At 42.6% G+C, this 20,278-nt stretch overlaps 2 protein-coding genes across 3 annotated transcripts in view; both read left to right on the forward strand.

Moving 5' to 3' along the window:
* Positions 1-400: 400 nt before the first annotated feature.
* On the forward strand, positions 401-13,612 carry LOC306964113 (protein NLRC3-like). 2 transcript variants are annotated; one of them, XM_079558017.1, is made up of 7 exons: positions 401-436; positions 3,142-3,255; positions 5,811-5,995; positions 6,117-7,875; positions 7,995-8,168; positions 12,459-12,632; positions 13,089-13,612. In XM_079558017.1, the coding sequence occupies exons 2-7, from the start codon at positions 3,203-3,205 to the stop codon at positions 13,108-13,110; spliced, it is 2,367 nt and encodes a 788-aa protein (XP_079414143.1). In that variant the 5' UTR covers positions 401-436; positions 3,142-3,202; the 3' UTR covers positions 13,111-13,612. The 2 variants fall into 2 exon arrangements, with proteins under 2 accessions (XP_079414143.1, XP_079414144.1); XM_079558018.1 differs by having other exon boundaries at positions 12,459-12,650; positions 13,104-13,611.
* A 4,920-nt stretch (positions 13,613-18,532) lies between these two features.
* Positions 18,533-20,278, forward strand: part of LOC306964857 (uncharacterized protein) — a 64,118-nt gene continuing 62,372 nt past the window's right edge. The window contains exons 1-2 of the mRNA XM_079559026.1: positions 18,533-18,622; positions 18,700-18,813. Of these exons, the coding sequence (XP_079415152.1) occupies positions 18,555-18,622; positions 18,700-18,813 (182 nt within the window). The 5' untranslated portion in view covers positions 18,533-18,554. The remainder of the gene's footprint in view (positions 18,623-18,699; positions 18,814-20,278) is intronic.

The following is a 20,278-nucleotide window of genomic DNA, read 5'->3' on the forward strand; positions in this document are numbered from 1 at the left end:
CATTTCTTGTCCACATGATGGCGTAGTGGAGCAAATAAAGCACCTTGATGCTTCGAACCATGTGTGATGCAATGGGCTGTGAGGCTTCAATGCTTCATGGGGCTTCATCTTGCCATCACTACTAAAAAGAAGTCCTGAAAATCCTTTAAAAAAAACTTTCAGTATAATTGTAACTGATATATTACCACTGATATACATTGGTTTTCTTTAGCACAAGATGAGAATTAAGATGTAACCAACTGTCTTCCTGTCGTGGTCGCTTGTAGCCCCGGTTCTCTTCCTGTCTCCAATTCTCTTCCTGACCCCGATCTACCCATACCACAGTGCCCACAGAAAAGCCTGCAGAGTGATCACATGACTTCAAGGAAATGGGGAGGGCGGAGACTTCCCGGAGTGAAAGTATTCTGAGGACACGCTGTTTGGATCATCTGCAGACGTGAGTATGACTTATAAACGTATAAAAACAGTTTAGTGTCCTTGTTACAGAGAGCGTCTATCTACTTTCTCTACTCTCCTTGGAGCAGTTTCACATTTATCCTTTTTGAATCTTTCTTTACTAATAATAAATCTCAAACAACACAGCTTTGTTTGGCAGATTTCCATTTAGGAAGAAGCACATTTGGTCAACTTGGTCAAATAAGAAACAGCACTGAATATCAGTTTGAAGGAATAACTTTGTATAAATCAATAGGAAGCTCACAATATGTATATATGAGATTTATGTTTATATGAACGACCAGCTGTTGCGTTTGTTTATTTATTTATATATGACGTTGGTTGATGGGTCAATGATGTGACGACTGTTATTATTCCAGTTTAAAAAGGTTTAAGTGCATAAAACATACTGCATATGTAGTACTTATTCTACACATGCAGTAACCTTGAATTTTGGATCAGAAATTACTTATCTGTTATTTATTCTAATATTTGAAGTGTCACAATAGCATGTGGTGTGACTGTCCGACCACAACTTCTGTTTCGAAAACTTCCTTAAAATCTATCTATCTATCTATCTATCTATCTATCTATCTATCTATCTATCTATCTATCTATCTATCTATCTATCTATCTATCTATCTATCTATCTATCTATCTATCTATCTATCTATCTATCTATCTATCTATCTATCTATCTATCTATCACCGTGGCTGTGGTTAATTATAGATACAGTGCATAATGTGCATAACACGAGCCTCAAATCAAACGTGCTGCTTTGAGTGTGAGGAAAGTGAGAGGCTACATTTTTCATTTAATTTTTATTTGTTTATTTGGTCGGGACAGTGCATGTTAATGAACACACATTGGTCTTATGCATGTAAACAAGACACACGGGCTAATTTCCATCTGTCGTCCCCCATGCGCACTCTCAAACACACTCTCATTCATCTTGGCCTATTGTACATGTTTTTAGTGGTAGGGGAAACCGGAGTACCCGGAGGAAACCTATGCAGACACGGGGAGAACGTGCAAAAAGGCTCCCGTTCAATTGGGAATCGAACCTGGGACCTCCTAGCTGTGTGCACCACCCTGCCACCCAAATGCAAGCAACGTCTTTCGTTTGCATGACTGAGCGCACGCACAAAGACCAGACAGTTACGCATCAACTTGTCTAAGCTCAAGTAAGAACATATCTCAGTATGGAAAAATGGCCTGTTCCTGTAAAAAAAACACTTAAATCACTTAACTTCAATAATTCATATGAATGTATGGGTACAAGACATTTTCTTTCTCATTTCATTTTCATTTATTAATTTATTTGAATGGGACAACTAAACACAACAGACAACTAAAAACACATAAGCCAAAACACACAGCAGTACATTACAATTTTCTATTTTACAATTGGCCTCTCGTACATCCTTATACATCAATGACCCTGATACTTATTTTGTAGACTAAAGGTGCCCTGCACACCTGACACAGATCCCGCGGCAGGTGCGGTTGATAACTGTGTATTGTCAATAACCCCCTTTCCACATGCAGCCGCGTATCAGCCCAATGGCTCTTTCACCCGCTTTGTCGAGCTTTTCCATAACAAAGGCCAGGGCCAAACCGGTCTGACCAGGTGTAGGTTTTAGGATCGACCTCTGGCTGTGGCCAAAGCGCGCTAGTCCATGTCTGTGTGACGTGAACAGACTCTGGCCTCTGATCGACCACGAGAGAGTGGACAGTCCTCACTATTGACACGCAGGTCATACGGATTTAATATTTCACAACATCAAACGGCTGTTCTAAAAGGGGATTTTGCCAATATTAGCATTTAGTCGTTGTTTGCGCAGCTTTAGCTGGTGTTAGCATAACATTTGCATGTAGCTTACCTTCATAGTTGTATTTAGCAGTTTCTAATACAGCTTGGCTCCTCTGAATGATTCCATAAGTCCCACCAGAAGGCAGCATTTGTCCACAAAACCTTTAATGAGATCTGTACAGCGTGCTCCTCTGTGCACAACAAATGCGAGTCGATACGTGCACTTTGATCATGGTGTGCACGGTGGAGTTGCACTATATGGAGCAACGGCTAGCGTGAACTCAAGTAGCATACTGCACGTCGCGGCAGGTGCGGAAGCGCAGTGTTGATCAGGGGCTACGGGCGTCAGCTGTTCACACAGCGTGAAAGCGGCGTGAGGAGGCAGGAGAAGTCCAAACACACCTTCAAGAAAACTGTATAGATCATCTGGAACAACATAAGCACCTCTACTACATCATGAAGACACAAGTGAAGCCCAGGCATTCAGATCAGAGGAATTATACACTCAATAAACTGAAAATACGTAAGCGGCCGCAATGAAGAAAGCATTGGATTACAAACATGTTTTAAAGGGGAGTTTAGCATGACAGGATCGCTGGACAGACTACACTCTCCAAACCCACATATATTGAAGTAATATCCGGGAGAGGCAGGAATTAAAGTTTTTTTTTCTTTTCTTTTTTTTTACAGCTGTGGCTCCGCCTGAAGTGAACACATGTGAGCGCGATTGCAAGCCTTACAAGCGTCCAAATAGAAGCAAACCTTCAGTCTTCACTGGCCCACTCTAGAAACAGCAGAGGAGAGCCCACTCAAACACAGTGAGTACATCAGAGGAGCCACACCTGCACTTGATCGATATCATCTCATTTGTCTTTCTGAATCAATCTGTCAGAGCTGAGAGTCCGAGACAGAGAGCAGAGTTCAGCTGTGAGTCTCTGAAGAGCGGCAGGTCCATGGCTCATTCTCTAGACTTCAGTGGTGAAGCTGGATCTGCTCATTGTCTGCTGTGAGTGAGACTCTTCTCTTCATCACCGGCTTCAACATGAAGCTCATCCTTGTGCAGGACATTTCATAAACACACAACTCTTTTTCATGAACCCTCATTTTAAAAGGGAAATGTAACTGAAATAAACTTGCACATTTTAGTCAAATGTTACTTCATTTAATGCATATGTGTCCTTGATAGGGCTGGGTACCTTTAAATGATGCCAGTGTGTTATTGAATAAAGGTTTAGGTGCGACTGGTATTGGAAAAAAAAGTACCAAAAACTGTTTACTTGTTTTTTTCACTGTTTGATGGTATTAAACATTTTGGTATAGGTATGGGAAAAAAAGGATTGTTCAAGCATCTGTATCATAAACCAAATATCATTAAAGCACTGGTATTTAAAAAAAAACTGAAAATAAAGGCTACCCAGCTAATTCTCGACGTTCTGAGATCATCCACAATAGTAACTAGAAATCGCCATTGCGATTGACTGCGGAAATGCGGGAAGCGAATGCAGAAATTGCATAAACTCTTCAAATTGCATAATCAGATTTGCATAAACTGCATAAAGTGGTAAAATGCATGAATGGGTTTATTTGCATAAATTATGTAAATTGCATAAACTCTTTAAAATTCCATCCATCCATCCATTTTCTTCCGCTTTATCCGGGGCCGGGTCGCGGGGGCAGCAGTCTCAGCAGAGATGCCCAAACTTCCCGATCCACACACACCTCCTCCAGCTGTTCTGGGGGGACCCCGAGGCGACACCAGGCCAGCTCGGAGACATAGTCCCACCACCGTGTCCTGGGTCTTCCACGAGGCCTCTTCCCACTAGGACATGCCTGGAACACCTTCATAAATCCTAAATGGCATAAACTCTTAAGTTGCATAAAAAAAATAAAAAATAAAAAATAAAAATGCATTAACTGGTTAAATCCCATAAAGTGGTTACTTTGCATGAATTATTAATATTGCATAAACTTTTAAAATTCCATAAACTGGTCAAACTGTTGAAATGGCCTCAGTGCTTGATTGGCAGAAGCTGCACAAATGGTCCTGGAGTCTCCCGATTGGCTGGATTCGCACATACACACTAATGCAAACATTTCAAACTCTCGTATAAGAAAACTGGAAATCTGCAGAAGGCCAATTTTTTCTCAAAACCCACAAGTTGCAGAAGCTGAACATGCACAAAGTGCAGAAATTGCAGAAAATGCAGAAAAAAGTGCAGAAAAGCATGGATTTGCGGCAGCCCCATTATAAGTCAATGGGAAAAATCTCCGACATTTCGGCCGATTGCGGAAAAAACGTAAGTTGCAGAAGTCCCAAAAGTAATAGCAGCATTCTCCTAAACATGCGGAACGTTTTGATGCATAACTTGCATAAATTGCACAAAGCATGAAGGTGCTGAAAGCTGGCGAAAATCCGGAAAAAGATGGAAGAGGAATAATAATAAAGAACATGAAAACCAATAATTGATCGATTGATTAATTGAATCAATTAATCCTTGCCTGGCCAGCCAAACACTCCTCCTTTCTGTTCAAAAGAAAGAACCGTCTGGGCAGCTGCTGGCAGCTAGTAATTTCCTGATTTTACCCATACCAGCACTCCTCCAAAACATTAAAGATGGCGGCGTGGCGACTGATGCACTGTTTTCTTCTGCTCTTTCGTCTGTATTACATCATTTGTGAAATATAACCGGGGTGAAGTAAGAAGCTACCAAGCTGTTCCACGTTTTCCCTATTTAAACAGAGTTACATGAAAAGTTACACGATCCAAGTCTAGTTACACAAAATTAAACATGTCGATTTTCTAAGCGTATAAAAAATGAGTACTGTATTGTAGCTTACAATATACCTTACAAGATAGTACACATTTTCATCTGCTTAGAAAATCAACATGTTTAATTTTGTGTAACTAGACTTGGATCGTGTAAAATCTCACATAACTGTATGCTATAGGGAAAACGTGGAACAGCTTGGTAGCTTCTAACTTCACCCCAGTTTGGAGCTATACTTTTGCTGGGAGAGGCTAAATGCTAACAACATCCTAGCACCAGAGAGTTGCGCATCAACTCGTCTAAGCCAAGGTAAGAACATTATGCCAGTATATGAAAAAGGTGGCCTATTCCTTTAACCCAATAATCCTGAACAGCCGACTTGTGGAAACATTTCATTTATTAAGTCATTTTATGCATTTGCTTTACACATAGAAACATCTGCTCAGATATATATCATTATCATCATTATAATATCATTCATATTTCAAAACAGCAGCCAACTAACGAAGTTGACAATTTGATAAATGTCTCTCCCTGCTCCTCACCCCTTTAATTCTGACATAGAATATGGGGCAAAACTCTTCAAAAAACATCAAGAGCGTTTCAAACTCTGAAAAGTAGATTGATATTCAATCAGAGCAATAATAATAGCCTTTTCCTCCTTATTGTAGTATCTGTGTTTTACATTGCGCTACATTATTCTTATTAGTGAGACAGCAGCAAAACAGTTCTGAAGACATACACACGATAAGCCAGTGAGTGAATGTGTGTGACTGAGTGTGTGTCTCCACAGAGAGAGTCCTGGTCCGGCCCCATTGTCCTGTTGTCTCTGTGGGAGCGTCCTGAGGGATCCAGTCTCCTCCAGCTGTGGACACTGGCTCTGCAGACACTGTTTGTCTTCCACCTGGGACCAGAGCAGTTCAACACAGTCCTGTCCTCAGTGTGGACCAGGACTGAGCCTCCACAGCACTTTACAGAGTGAGACCTGTTCACACCAACACTGGACATGGAACACTTATTTGTTTCTCTCTGTATATGTTGAACCATCTTCAGGCCCTGGACTTTGAGCTTCATTCTAACTGTGTAATGGTGTGTGCAGGTTCCTATAAGAGCGTTCTGGAGCAGAGGTGTGAGAGTGTGTCTGAAGGAGCTGAAACAGGAGCTACAACTTCTCTGAACAGGATCTACACTGAGCTATACATCACAGAGGGCCTCAGTGAAGAGGTCAGTACCCAACATGAGGAGAGGCAGATGGAAACTCTCTCCAAGAAGACTGTCCATGACGCTCCAATCAGATGCCAGGACATCTTTAAAGCCTTACCCTCCGAGCACAAAGCCATCAGAGTGGTGCTGACCTGCGGCGTGGCTGGAGTGGGGAAGACCTTCTCAGTTGTGAAGTTCTCTCTGGACTGGGCCCAGGGCTCAGAGAACCAGGAGCTGGAGCTGGTGGTGCCACTGTCCTTTAGAGAGCTGAACCTGGTCAGAGAGCAGCGCTACAGTCTGCTGACGCTGATACATGTGTTCCACCCATCACTAAAGGAGCTCTCAGCTCAGACTCTGGCCCACAGTAAAGTCCTGTTCATCTGTGACGGCCTCGATGAGAGCAGGCTGTCTCTGGACTTCAGCCGTGAGCTCATCTCTGAGGTCACACAGGAGTCAGAGGTCAGCCAGCTGCTGGTCAACCTCATCAGAGGCTCTCTGCTTCCTTCTGCCCTTATATGGATCACCTCCCGACCTGCAGCAGCCAATCAGATCCCTGCGCGCTGTGTGCACAGGTTCACAGAGGTCAGGGGCTTCATCACTGACCAACAGAAGGAGCAGTACTTCAGGAAGAGGTTCACAGACTCAGAGCAGTGTGACAGAGTGCTCTCCCACATCAGGACGTCCCGCAGCCTCCACAACATGAGTCAGATCCCAGTCTTCTGCTGGATCACAGCCACCGTCCTGGACCACATGTTGAGAAGGGAGCAGAGCGGACCCCTGCCCCAGACCCTCAGCGACATGTACGCACACTTCCTGTTAGTGCAGACGCAGAGGAAGAGGAAGTACAGCCAGGAGAGCAGCGGCCCAGAGCTGACTCCGGCCGACTGTGAGCTCCTCCTGAAGCTGGGGAGACTGGCCTTTGAACAACTGCAGAGAGGAAACATCATGTTCTACCAAGAAGACCTGCAGCAGGTGGGTCTGGACCTGAGCGAGGCCTCAGTCTACTCAGGACTCTGTACAGAGATCTTCAAACGAGAGAGTGTCGTCTTCAACAAATCAGTCTACAGCTTCATCCACCTGAGCGTCCAGGAGTTTCTGGCAGCTGTTTACCACATTCATACGTTTAACTGTGAGGATAAAACTAAAGAGAACAAGAATGTTCTGCAGAGGGTTAAGGACTGGCTCAGTGGTGACACAGCATTGCAGGATTTCCTCATAAAAAACCTCCAAGAATCGTTCCTCAGTCCAAACGGCCACCTGGACCTGTTTGTGCGCTTCCTCCACGGCCTCACTCTGGAGTCCAACCAGAGGCTTCTGGGAGCTCTGCTGAGTCCATCACACATCGACTCTAAAACAAGACAAAGACTCATCAACAACCTGAAGACGATGAACACAAAGAACATTTCTCCAGACAGAAGCATCAACATCTTCCACTGTCTGACTGAGTTAAACGACCATTCGCTCCATCAGCAGATCCAGAAGTTCCTGAAGTCAAACAGATCAAAGAAACTGTCTGTGTCCCAGTGCTCAGCTCTGGCCTACATGCTGCAGATGTCAGAGGACGTCCAGCAGGAGCTGTACCTATATGAGTTCAATACGTCAGAGGAAGGACGACTGAGACTGGTCCCAGCCGTGAGGAACTGCAGATTGGCAAAGTAAGTCCAGATGGAACATTAAAGCTGTAACATGGACCTTATTGTTCTGATTATAAAAGTGTCACTGGCCTCACAGGCTGCAGCTCAGCTTTGTTTAATGCTTTTTAATTATTTTACAGATTACACAGTTGTACACTCGCAAAGGTGCATCTTGAAGTGGTGGCGTCGGCTCTGAAGTCCAGTCCTTCTCACCTGAGATATTTAAACTTGACTAATAACTCAGTGGTGAACTCTGAAATGAAGGTGTTGTGTGACGGACTCCAGAGCCCAAACTGTCGACTGGAGACTCTGGTGTAAGTCTCTCTCTTTGCTCTAATACTATTGTCCACTCACTTTCACTTGGCTTAGTCAGACCATTTCAGTGCTTCATTTGCCTTCACTCCAAAAAGCAGCTGTATTCATCAAACAAAACACAAAAGACAAAATTAACCTTTACATCAGAGAAGAACGACTTGAATTTAGAGATTTATCACAATCAAACCAAAATCACTGTTTTAATGATCACAATCAGCAAATCACAAATGTTGTATTTATTTGGTTCGTAAAACAGTCTTTGAAAACAAATAAACCACCTTCCTGTGGTTCTATTTCATCCCTCCTGACCGCCAGACGCGGTGCTGTAAGCACTGAATGTCCCCTTCGCACATGCGCCGTTCGAGTAGTTAATACCAAATGAGTCAAACCTGCGACCCCGGGTGATGCCCGGAGGTAATAAATTCCCTGTTATCTGAGACTCCTTTTTTCTTCTTGCAAGTGGTTCGAGCAACGTGGTGCTAGCCATTTACTTTAGGAGTTCTTTCGCTGTCGCTGGATGCCCTTTCGCCGAATATGGCTGGAGTAGCGGTGGATCGCCCTCCTTGGGCAGCGACAGTTTGATCTTTGCTGGACTGGTTTTCTGCAGGTATATTTGAGTGTTGTTGGTGACGCCTCCTCTCCCAACTCACGGCGTCTGATATATGGTGGTTGTTGTACACACCATCGTAGTTTTTTGCACTTCAGGCTGATGATGGTCATGACCTGTGCCCTGCCTGCCTTGAGCCTGACCATCTTAGGGAGGCGCTGTCAGATCATCCTTGCATGAACTGGAGTTACAGCGACTCTCGAAAGTATTAATACACCTTAAACTTTTGCACATTTTGTCATGTTTACAACCATAAACATAAAGATTTTATTTTGAATATTTTACTGTACGTTCATACACAAGTCACAGACAACTGTTAAGTGAAAGCAAAATGATACATGATTCTGTTATTTTTCAAAAAATAGAAAACCGAAAAGTGGGGCTTGCATAAGTATTCATACAGCATGAATGAATACTTTGTGGGACCCCCTTTTGCTGCAAAAACAGCAGCAAGTCTTTTGGGGCCTGACTCTACAAGATTTGCACATGTAGAGACTGACATTTTAGCCCATTCCTCTTTACAAAACAACTCAAGCTCTGTCACATTAGAAGGAGAGCGTTTGTGAACAGCAGTTTTCAGATCTTTCCACAGATGTTCAATAGGATTTAGGTCAGGACTTTGACTGGGCCATTCTAACACATTAATATGTTTTTATTGAACCATTCCATTGTAGATTTAGCTTTGTGTTTAGGGTCATTGTCCTGCTGGAAGGTGAATCTCCGGCCCAGCCTCAGTTCTCTTGCTGACTCCAGCAGGTTTTCCTCCAAAATGTCCCTGTATTTGGCTCCATCCATCTTCCCAACTATTCTTACAATCTCCCCAGTCCCCGCTGAGGAAAAGCAGCCCCACAGCATGATGCTCCCCCCCGTATATTTGACACTGGGGATGGTGCACTCAGGACGATGAGCAGTGTCAGGTTTGCTCCATACATAACGTTTTGCATCTGGGCCAAAAAGTTACATTTTTCTCTCATCTGACCAAAGCACCTTCTTCCACATGGAGCTGTGTCCTCCATATGACTTCTAGCAAACTTCAAACTGGATTTCTTATGGCCTCCTTTCAATAATGGCTTTCTTCTTCCACTCGTTCATGAAGGCCAGATTTGTGTAGATACGAATTATAGTTGTCCCATGTACAGATTCCCCCAGCTCAGCGGCAGGACTTCACAGCTCCTCCAGAGTTATCTTGGGGCACTTGGTTGTATTTCTTACCAGTGCTCTCCTTGTTCGGTCTGTTAGTTTAGGTTGACGGCCACGTCTTGGTAAGTTGGCAGTGGTGCTTTACTCTTTCCATTTCTGAATGATGGATTGAACAGTGCCCCGGGAGATGTTCAAATCTTGGGAAATCTTTGTATAACTTAAAGCTGCTTTAAACTTCTCCACAGCTTTATCCCTGACCTCTCTGGTGCTCCTTGACCTTCATGATGTTGTTTAGTGACCAATACACTCCGACCACAGCTCTGAGGACCTAAAAGAACAGCTGAAATTATACTGAGAGTAGATTACGCACAGGTGGCCTCTATTTAACTGTTAGGGCAAGGTGTGAACATTCTGGAGTGATTAGGAATGTTATGAAGGCAATTTAATGCACTCAGGTTCTGCAGGCTCTTGCATGGAGGGAATGGTTCACGTCGATAGATCTGTTGGATGCGTACTTCCATGTGCCTATTGCGGTAGAGCACAGGTGCTTTCGTAGGTTTGCCTATTGGGGTCGCCATTGGCAGTTCCCGGTGCTTCCGATTGGCCTTCCACTTTCCCCAAGGGTTTTTACTCGGTGCGTGAAGGCGCTCTCACTCCTCTGCAGGCTTGACTTCCATGACAGCTCGTCCATCTGTTCGCAGGGTAGACGATATCCCCCAGTTGGGCAGGTGGTTCGCACTGGACGGGCGGTTACCCTACGTTACCTTCCTGCAGTTGTTATGGAAACTGACGTCTGTCACTAGCATTGTGCCTTTGGGCCTGCTGTCATTGCGTCCTCTACAGTGGTGGCTCAACGGGTTTCACCTGGACCCCAGGCTCCACAGGCATTGCAAGCTCACGGTGACATGGGCATGTCTCCGTGCCCCGGCACCGTGGAGGGATGGGATGGGAGATTGGTGGTTCTTAGGGACGGAGGCAAGCGCGGGTTGTAGCATCCAATTCCCTTTCCCCTTCGTCGGCTCGGCCGCCCCGCATCCAGAAGACTAGGGGGGAGGTAGATCAGGGACTTTTATGTAGACTAGCGGAGATCCTCACTCTTTTTGTGCCATTGCTGAGATCTCGCTTACGCTTCTGTGGTCTAAAAGTAAAGGGTTTTGTTGAGTTGCCATGTGTTAGTGGTTTAAAGTGTTGCAATAAGAAGCAGCTAGCTTTGATTGGGGAGCACTATAAAGTTGATGTAGGAGACTTGAGGAAAACTATAGAACATGTTAAGGAGAGTTTAATTGTGGGCTTAACTGGAAAAGGACATTTGTGGTCTGGGGTCCAAGTCGGGCTGGAGTCTGCTTTGCCATTAGCTGTTGGCTTGGGTCTCACGTTTCAACAGCAGAAGGAGCTTTCCTGTTGCGTCTTGGGGCTGAAAAGGAGAAGGAAAAGGAGAGAATGAAGTTTGAACTCGAGAAACTAAGACTGGAGCCAACTCGACAGGGAAAAATGGAGGGAGCTCGACCACAGGGGGTGCATGGACCTAGAGCGGATGAGCTTAGTGACTTGAGACTGATTCCTAGGTTTAATGAGGGGGATCATGAGACATTTTTCATGTTGTTATTTTGTTTAGAGCAGTTTAAGAACTCTGTGTCTGAGCGTATTGCGGTTTATGTTAGTGAGCATGGAGCTTAAACTGTGGCTGAGGCTGTTGCGCTTGCAGACGATTACCGTCTTATTAATTCTGTAAGCAATATTTTGGTCCTCGTGAGGATTTTGTCCAAAGACCGCGTTCACCTGAAGTGGGGCAGGGGAGCGTCGTTTGCTCCATGATTCTTACAAAATTTGTAACTCTTGTCACAAGCGGCGACATTGGAAAAGTGACTGCGAGGTTCTTAGTTCCAGTGAAAGACGGGGTTCTGTTACAGCTAGTCCTTCGTTGTGTGCGGCGCAAGTAGCATTGGAGTCCTATCTGCCGTTCATTACTGAGGGTTTAGTCTCTCTTGTGGGGGGTAATGAGCGTGTACACGTTTCGATCTTGCGTGACACTGGGACACGGTACTCGTTTGTTTTAGCTTCTGCACTTCCTTTTTCGGGGAAACCCTTTCTTGGCTTTTGTACACCTGTCGTGGGGTTAAGTCTGAGAGTTTTGAATGTACCACAACATAGATCCTGCTGTGTGACTTTTTTCCAGGGGGAAGTGAGTGTTGGGGTGCATCCAGTTTGGATGGTGTCGCTATGATCTTGGGCAATGACATTGCAGGTTGCCAGGTCTGGGCGGCTCCTCGTCCAGCCAAGGGGCCGGTGATCCTGTTGTGTGTAGTGAGTCTGTTCGGAATGAAATACTCTGTCCTGGTACATCTGGTGTGTTGACACTCACTCCTTTAGGGGCACTGATGGCTGTGAGGATGAGGTTGTTGTATCTAACTGTGGTTTTGCAGTGCTGACACTGAATGAAAACTTAAATATCAGGTCGTCAGCACAATCTCATATGAGCCTCTGTTACAGTCAATACATTCAAATAGTTTCATCATCTGTTCATCATTTATTCTTTATTCAGACTGATCAACTGCAGTTTGTCAAAGTCCAGCTGTTCTTCTCTGGCCTCAGCTCTGAAGTCCAACCCCTCACATCTGAGAGAACTGTATCTAACGTATAACAACCTGAAGGAGTCAGACGTCCAGGAGCTGCGTGAACTCCAACAGAGTCCTCACTGTCGACTGGAGGATCTACAGTGAGTATATACTATAGTGTAGTGAACAGGAGAGGATCAGAGCAGAGTCTGGTTTGGCTGATCTCAGTGAATGTGGCTCTGCTGAATCCACATGAAACAGTCCCAAACTGCCCCTCCTGATGCTGCAGTCCAGCCTCCTGTCTCAGGCTCCATTGGACAAAACATAAGGACTGTTGGACTCTGTTTAGGCCAGTCTGCTCTGATTGGTCACTGCAGCTTCCTCAGTCCTTATTCCCATTATTACAGGATTTGTAAAACAGCACGTCGACCTGGGACTGATGTGATGGTCACAAATCACTGGAAAAATGTCCTTAAAATTAACGGTATTTGATTCCTTTGAAACACCAGACTCAATTATATCATTCATCACCAGTTACTGTTGCACTTTCTGTTGCTGCAACTATTGACTGTTTCTCTTCCCTCTGTCTAATAACTGTCTGTGTCATCTCTTTTCAGTTGGACTAAACAAAGATTTTGAGTGTTGATCCTGGACAGAGGGAGCTCATGGACCAGACTCAGCCCTGTCCACACCTGACATTTACTGTGTCCTCTCACTGACCTGGACAACAGCTCTGAAACTACACTGAGACATTCTGCTTCCATTCTCGCTCCGACAGAGTCTTACCATCGTTAGACACCACATTTTAGATCAAGAGCTGAAGACAAGTCCTGTTCTTTAACCAATCAATCACATTAATATAGATTCCAATTACTACAATACAGTGGCAATATCAGAATTACACACAGGAACATAAACAATTATGAAAATAAAATTCCAAGACACTTCTTTTCTGGACTTGTGGGAACACTAGACAATGGAAAAGCCTCAACACCTTGAGGACTAAAAGCAAACACAAGCTCATTTTCCGATGGTTAGAAAAATCAATCCTTGGACTCTTTCCTGGTCGTTACTTGTGTCATATGAGAAAATCATTCCACTCCTGTCAGACGTTTGCAAAACTTACAGATAAATCCAAGGTGAAATATATTTTTTTTCTGCCTTGAAGTTAATTTGTTTGTTGTTATAATATTCTTGCAGACACTTGGTAACTTTATTTTTCGGAAGCAAAGATCTCACACTTTAGTCATGTGTAGCTAATGTTTGTGTTAAAAAGCAGACTTTACTTTTTCATACTTTGTCATAATTTTCCATGAACTGAATGATGTAAATGCAGCAAGAACAATGAATTTCATATTGACAAAAAAAAGTTCAGCTTTAGTAGATGCAATCCCTCACCCACCCACATGGGGGCAGCAGAGGGACAGTTGGTGTAAACATGGAATTATTCTTTTAAAACAGTGCATGCACATGTACTGTTTTAAAATGACTCGTCAAACATAAACAATATCACTGTTGCCTTTACTGCTCATATATTGAAGTTGAAGACTTTTATTATTGTGAATCTATCAACATGAAAATCTTAAAATCCATGTTTGTTTTGTACATGTTTATATTTGTAATTTATGAAATATTAAAAACAAATCCTATGTGCACTATCTCTTAATAAGCTTCATGAATATTATTGTTATACTGTATAGCTTATAGTATTTTCATTAAACATAGACTCAACTCTATGGCCAAATCACTGTTTTTGAAAAGAATCTCCAAACACAAAATCCAAACAGGATGAATCGATTGTTTGTTCGTCTATAATTAGCAGAGAAGTGTGTAAGTGTGAGATTTATCTCCAGAGAAGGCAGAAGAATTGGCGTTTAGAGTGGAGGCCTAGGCTCTGTGCAGGGAATGTGTTTGGCTAACTTCTTGTTGGCCAAAATAGGGCAACAACCAGATTTTTACGTAAATTTAAAACAAAATCATTTTCAAAAGAAAAAAAAACAGAAGAAAACTTAAAGGAATGTAAAGCCAAGTGAGCTTAACAAAAATTGGTTCAGATGGTGGCGCTCTTTTACCATTTCTTAGGATCATATAGCATTAACTTCAAGTAAGGATTAAACAACGAGGAGCGGAGTCAAGAACAGTCCCAGTGATTTAACTACCGGACTACGTGTGCGGTTATACGAAAATAATGCACGCTTGTCTAGCACCCACCAGCCAATCAGAATCGAGTATTCACCCAGACCATGGTATAAACCACATTAACATTCACCAACACAAAAGTCTCCTCTGGTGAAAAATGTACACCCTGTGTAAAGTTTTTACACATACTGTTTAAACATGTATTTATTCCAACAAGACAGCTCACCCTCTCATGTCGATTCCAACCCGCTGTTCTTGTAGGCTTCTTGTGTCGGCGTGTGGGCTGACGCTCTCATTCATAAATTGGTTCACTCATAGGTTCTAACTCAGCTTTGTTTTAGGCTGTTGTGTTGGCATCGGGCTGCGCTTATTTTTTGCAGTCCTTGTTTTAAAATATTCTCCATCCTTGGCAAGCCACCTAGACATTAATAAGCAGTTCATATATTTTATTTGTAGGCTAACATTACACCTTTTGTGCAGCTGTGTGCATTTGATCTGGAATTAACTAAGAAGTTGAACTTCCACGCTGCATTCTAAACTGCAGTGATCTTAAGTTAAACTTAGGTGGCGTTGTTTGGCTTTAATTTTATTTTCATATAATTTATCCGACCCTCAATATACCACTCTGCTACACATATTTAGATAGGGAAAACGTGGAAGAGCTTGGTAGCGTCTATCTTGACCTGTTTTGGAGCTATAGAGGAGAGAGGGAGAGGCTAAATGCTAACGCCGTCTGCGCTGTGTTTACGTGACTGAAGGCACGGGTGAAGATCAGACAGGTCCTAAAGAACTCGTCAAAGCTAAGGTAAGAACATATCTCAGTATGTAAAAACGGTGGCCTATTCCTTTAAATCTTTAACTCATGATTAATCAAAACAATAATTAGTGCATTCATGAATCGCATCATGTTTTAATCAAACACACGGCTGTGTCTGAGCACACAAATGACCTGAAAGACACAGCACTTGTAATCACTATATTTTATAAGCCTGGGGTCTCCAACCTTTTTACACGACAAAGTACTTTCATGTAACAAAAGTGACAGAGAACTACTTATGCATTAAAGAGTCCCTATACTCTACTTTATGTGAAAAGTCTGAAAAGGGACTTGTGTATAAAATGTTGAAAACCTTGGGTGAGTGAGATCTCTGTTATATAAGCTAGAAATATGAAACTGAATATTTGGTTAATGAAATGTGAGCTCGTGCTTTAAAACAGAGTGCATGGTTAAAATCAATCCAAACACAAGTATTTAAAGTATTGTGATACTTGAAAGTATAAATACTTAATATTGGTGGAAAAAGCATTGCAATACAAATAGGATAGTTTGTCCCAGCCCTAGTGTCCGTATGTTTTATAATCTGATTATTTTAACATTTACTTTAGTTGAGGCCTTATTTTGGGGGTGAGTTTCTACATTTTGCAGCTCGTTATGAAAGTATTTTGGAAAAAGAAACATTTCAGATTAGTGGGAGGAACAAGTCAGACTCTGTGAACGTTTTAAGGCTCATTTAATCTTTTTTATCTCAAGTAACAAAAAAGTTACACCACCCCAACCCCCAATAATGAAGCCTGGGCGTTAATTCAACCTGATCATTTCAGCATCACCTACCTCCAGCCAATGATCACCTCTGAGAGGGCCACACCTCCACCTCAGCCATCAGCGTAAGAGCCGCACCCTCATAGCTGTCAATCATCACCCTCGGTCCCGCTTTTAAGCCCCAGCTGTGCTGAGACCCACCTCCGCCCCATCTCAACCTCTTCTGCCCACAGCTTCTACCTGCTGCATCTTCACGGGTCTCCTATACCACCACCAGTGTCCAGGCTCCGGGGGAAGACATCCCTAACTCCAAGCTGTTCATCCATACTGACTTTCATGTCACCAAAACTAACATGTCAATAAATCTTCCTAATCGCTGCTTTTGTCTGTTTGAGTCTATCCAGGTTGAATTATGTTTACAACAAAAACTTCCTTCATGAAAATAGGGACAACCAACCCCACACATTGTGACAACCTGCCCCGTGCATGGGGCACATTGGCACAATCGAGTTTACCGGGTTTGATGGTTAATAACTATTCATTAAAAACATCATAAATAGATTAAAAAGGACATCTGTCATATGATTGTGCAATTCTGTTTTTGAATATTGAATCATATTTATTGCAGTACGATATACAAAAGAGAGGCTTCACGTCAAGGCTTTGAGCTGTTTAATGTTTGTGCGACTCTTGTGGGACGTGCTGGTGACGAGTCGTGAGTGTGAGGGGTGTGTCTTTTTAAAATAATACACACTTCAAACTGGTCAGACAAGTCTGACGCAGGCACCAAAGTGAAGTTCAGAGAGACTGAGTTCACATGCAGAGGTAAGTGTCACTTTGTTTGATTTGACATGTTTAAAACAGTTTGTCTGAATGAGGACACGGCTGCTCTCATTTCAGCCGAGTTATTCACCTGCTCTACCTTCTGTTGGTTCATATTTATCCTGATTCTTTTCAACATTTTCTGTCTAATAATCAAATACCAAAGGGCCAACACGAGCTTCAGCCCTTGGGGTAAAGTTGTGAAGATTTACAGTTTGGTGCAACATTTACAAACACTTTTAATTCAGGTGAATATTTGTAACTTCAGACTGAGGTCAGACTGGATTTCCTGCTGTTAAAACCATATACACCAAACTTGGTCACATAAGTCACAGCGCTGAATAGAGCTCAACAGTCCTGCTCACTTCCAGTCACAGACAGGAATTTAAAATCCTATTTTTAATGAGCCGGTTCAGCCGCTCATTAAGGTTCAGCCGCCTTTTCCTTGTACGGCCCCCCCAAAACCACGGACAACCAGGACAATTAAAAAGGACACTGGACACAATGGAATGATAAAAAAAAAAAATCACAGTTATTTAGAGCAGACCATGACCGAGGCCAGCTGTCTTAGGAAAAGAGTTTTAAAGAACAATAGTAGCTAGTCAGCTAAGTGCTAACTTGTGGACAGAACACAATTATAAATGGTAGATTTATCTCAAACTTTACAAAGAAAAACAAAAGAGCATTTCTCTGTATTTTCAAAATGTTTTTGTTCTAGTGTATCTGCGTGATGATCGATAGTTAACACATTGCTGATTAGCCTGAATCATACTTTTAAACTCTTAATATTTTAGTTAAAATAAAAGTGAATGTGGAATATGAATAGGATTTTTACCCCCAGCACGTGACTGGAAGTGGCTGTTGAGCTTTATACACAACAGACCAATAACATTTACAATGTCATATGACAAAAGTAAAGCGATTTATTAATGATCACTGCTTTGTTTTAAAAAGGCCAGCGGAGAGCACAGAGATCTGATTAGCTCAGTTGCAATAATAATGTCTTGTTGTATAATTCAGGTAAATGAGAGCAGAATGTGGAGACGTCTGGACGGGTCAGTTGTTCCTGGAGCAGGAGGAAACAGCTGAAGTTTCAGCTCAAACAGAAGCAGCAGAGACTGAAGCGTCACTTCAACATGAAACAGTGAAACACGACTGAGGAGGTATTTGGATGAAGGAATGACTTTATATAAAGCAGTAGAAAGTTCATAGTACGTTTCAGATCCATCTGAACGAAAAACTGATGCAACATCATCAGACCCATGAACAAAAACAAGACCCAATAACTCAGAAACAGACTCGTGAATGTAATCTGAATGTAATCATGTGGTATGTCCACACTCAGATTTGCTGCTAACACTCAATGCACCTTTACATCCGTAAATACATTCACGCTGTTGTTCTATGTCAAATTGTTGTTGTCTTTATCATAGTTTAAATGTAATGTTCTTATGCATGCCCTTATAGAGTTGTTATATGTTATGTTTCTTGTTGCACGATCAACCAAAAAAAAAAAAATCCTAGTTGTGAACCTGTTCATAACCATGGCATTAAAACTGATTCTGACCTTTCAGACAGAAACATGGAGAGAGTGTGTGAGGATGAGGAGGAGGCTCAGTCTAAAAACAAAGCAGAGCCCACTCAAACACAGTGAGTACATCAGAGGAGCTACACCTGCACTTTATCTGGTCATTGTCTCATTTTGTCTTTCTGAATCAATCTGTCAGAGCTGAGAGTCCGAGACAGAGAGCAGAGTTCAGCTGTGAGTCTCTGAAGAGCGACAGGTCCAGGAGACCTCCTCTAGACTTCAGTGATGAAGCTGGATCTGCTCAGAGCCTGCTGTGAGTGACGCATTAATATCATTCAAATATACAGACAGCAGCCACTAGCTAAATAGCTAACTAAGAAACCAAATAACAATAATAATAATAATAATAATAATAATTAAAGCCGCGCGCGGCGATAAAGGCCCTCGCCCCTGGCGCACTCCCCGCTCGCTCTCGTCTCTTGCGACCACCCGCTCGCTCTCGTCCCTTGCGACCACTCTTCATCACACTAGGTCCTTGCGAGCCCCATGATTGAACTCGCTCATTTTGACGCGAAAATCCCTATTAAGTTGCATTATTCTGCTTTATATGTGAAAATCCCTATCAAGTTGCATTACAGTGCATTATATGCGAAAGTCTCTTTAAGTTGCATTACAGTGCATTATATGCGAAAGTCTCTTTAAGTTGCATTACAGTGCATTATATGCGAAAGTCTCTTTAAGTTGCATTACAGTGCATTACATGCGAAAGTCTCTTTAAGTTGCATTACAGTGCATTACATGCGAAAGTCTCTTTAAGTTGCATTACAGTGCATTTATTGCGAAAGTCTCTTTAAGTTGCATTACAGTGCATTACATGCGAAAGTCTCTTTAAGTTGCATTACTGTGCATTATATGCGAAAGTCTCTTTAAATTGCATTACTGTGCATTATATGCGAAAGTCTCTTTAAGTTGCATTACTGTGCATTATATGCGAAAGTCTCTTTAATTGCATTATAGTGCTATTGTGAAAATCCCTATGTAGTGGCATAATTGTGTTCCCTATTTTGTTGCAGAAACTGTAAAAACTGTTGAAATTGCAGAAACTCATAAAACTGTATGAACTGTTAAAATCACAGACAGACTTCACTGCATCAAAATTCTATTAAAATGCCGGCAAGAAAAGAGAAAGCATTAGAAAAGTGTCACAGCCATATTTGAACCAGCAACCTCCTACACCAAAGACAAGCACACTATCACTGAGCTGTAGCTCCATAGTAGATTGATACTGATGTGCGCTACTTTTGTCTATGTTATCGAGCAGAAGTTAGTTCCCAGCATCCCACTGGAGGAGAGAGGTAGCTTCAAGTCATGCCCCCCATACATTTCCCCGATTGTTTTCGACATTTTCCCTAGTGTTGCCTCAATTGTTTTCCTACGATCCCCCCATTTCTAGCTCTTTAGTGACGCATATGAAAGCGTTTTTCATGAGAGTGGGACCGTAGGTGCGGTTAAAAAAAAAAAAAGAGCAAAGGTCAAAATTGACCCAGCAATCTCATGGTTGGAAATCCAATGCACAAGCAATAACGCTACACGGGCACAGCAAATCTTATGAAACGTGCTGTACTCATGTGACAATGTGTGCAGTGGCCCATGTAAAAGGTGAAAGCAATAGAAAAGTATCAAGGCTGTGTTTGGACTAGCAACCTCCTTCACTTGAAACATGGGCCTGATGACTGCTTGGGTTTGCTAAATTCACAGGCTGAAATTTGATCCCAGCA

The sequence above is a fragment of the Gobius niger genome, assembly GCF_951799975.1.
Source record: "Gobius niger genome assembly, chromosome: 6".
Lineage (NCBI taxonomy): Eukaryota > Metazoa > Chordata > Actinopteri > Gobiiformes > Gobiidae > Gobius > Gobius niger.

What these genes read in the sequence shown, in the direction of transcription:
- LOC306964113 (XM_079558017.1), top strand. Translation starts at nt 3,203, where the DNA reads ATGGCTCATTCTCTAGACTTCAGTGGTGAAGCTGGATCTGCTCATTGT. An exon ending in GGATCTGCTCATTGTCTGCT is followed by an intron (nt 3,256 to 5,810) that starts GTGAGTGAGACT and finishes GTGTCTCCACAG; the next exon opens with AGAGAGTCCTGGTCCGGCCC. An exon ending in CCTCCACAGCACTTTACAGA is followed by an intron (nt 5,996 to 6,116) that starts GTGAGACCTGTT and finishes TGGTGTGTGCAG; the next exon opens with GTTCCTATAAGAGCGTTCTG.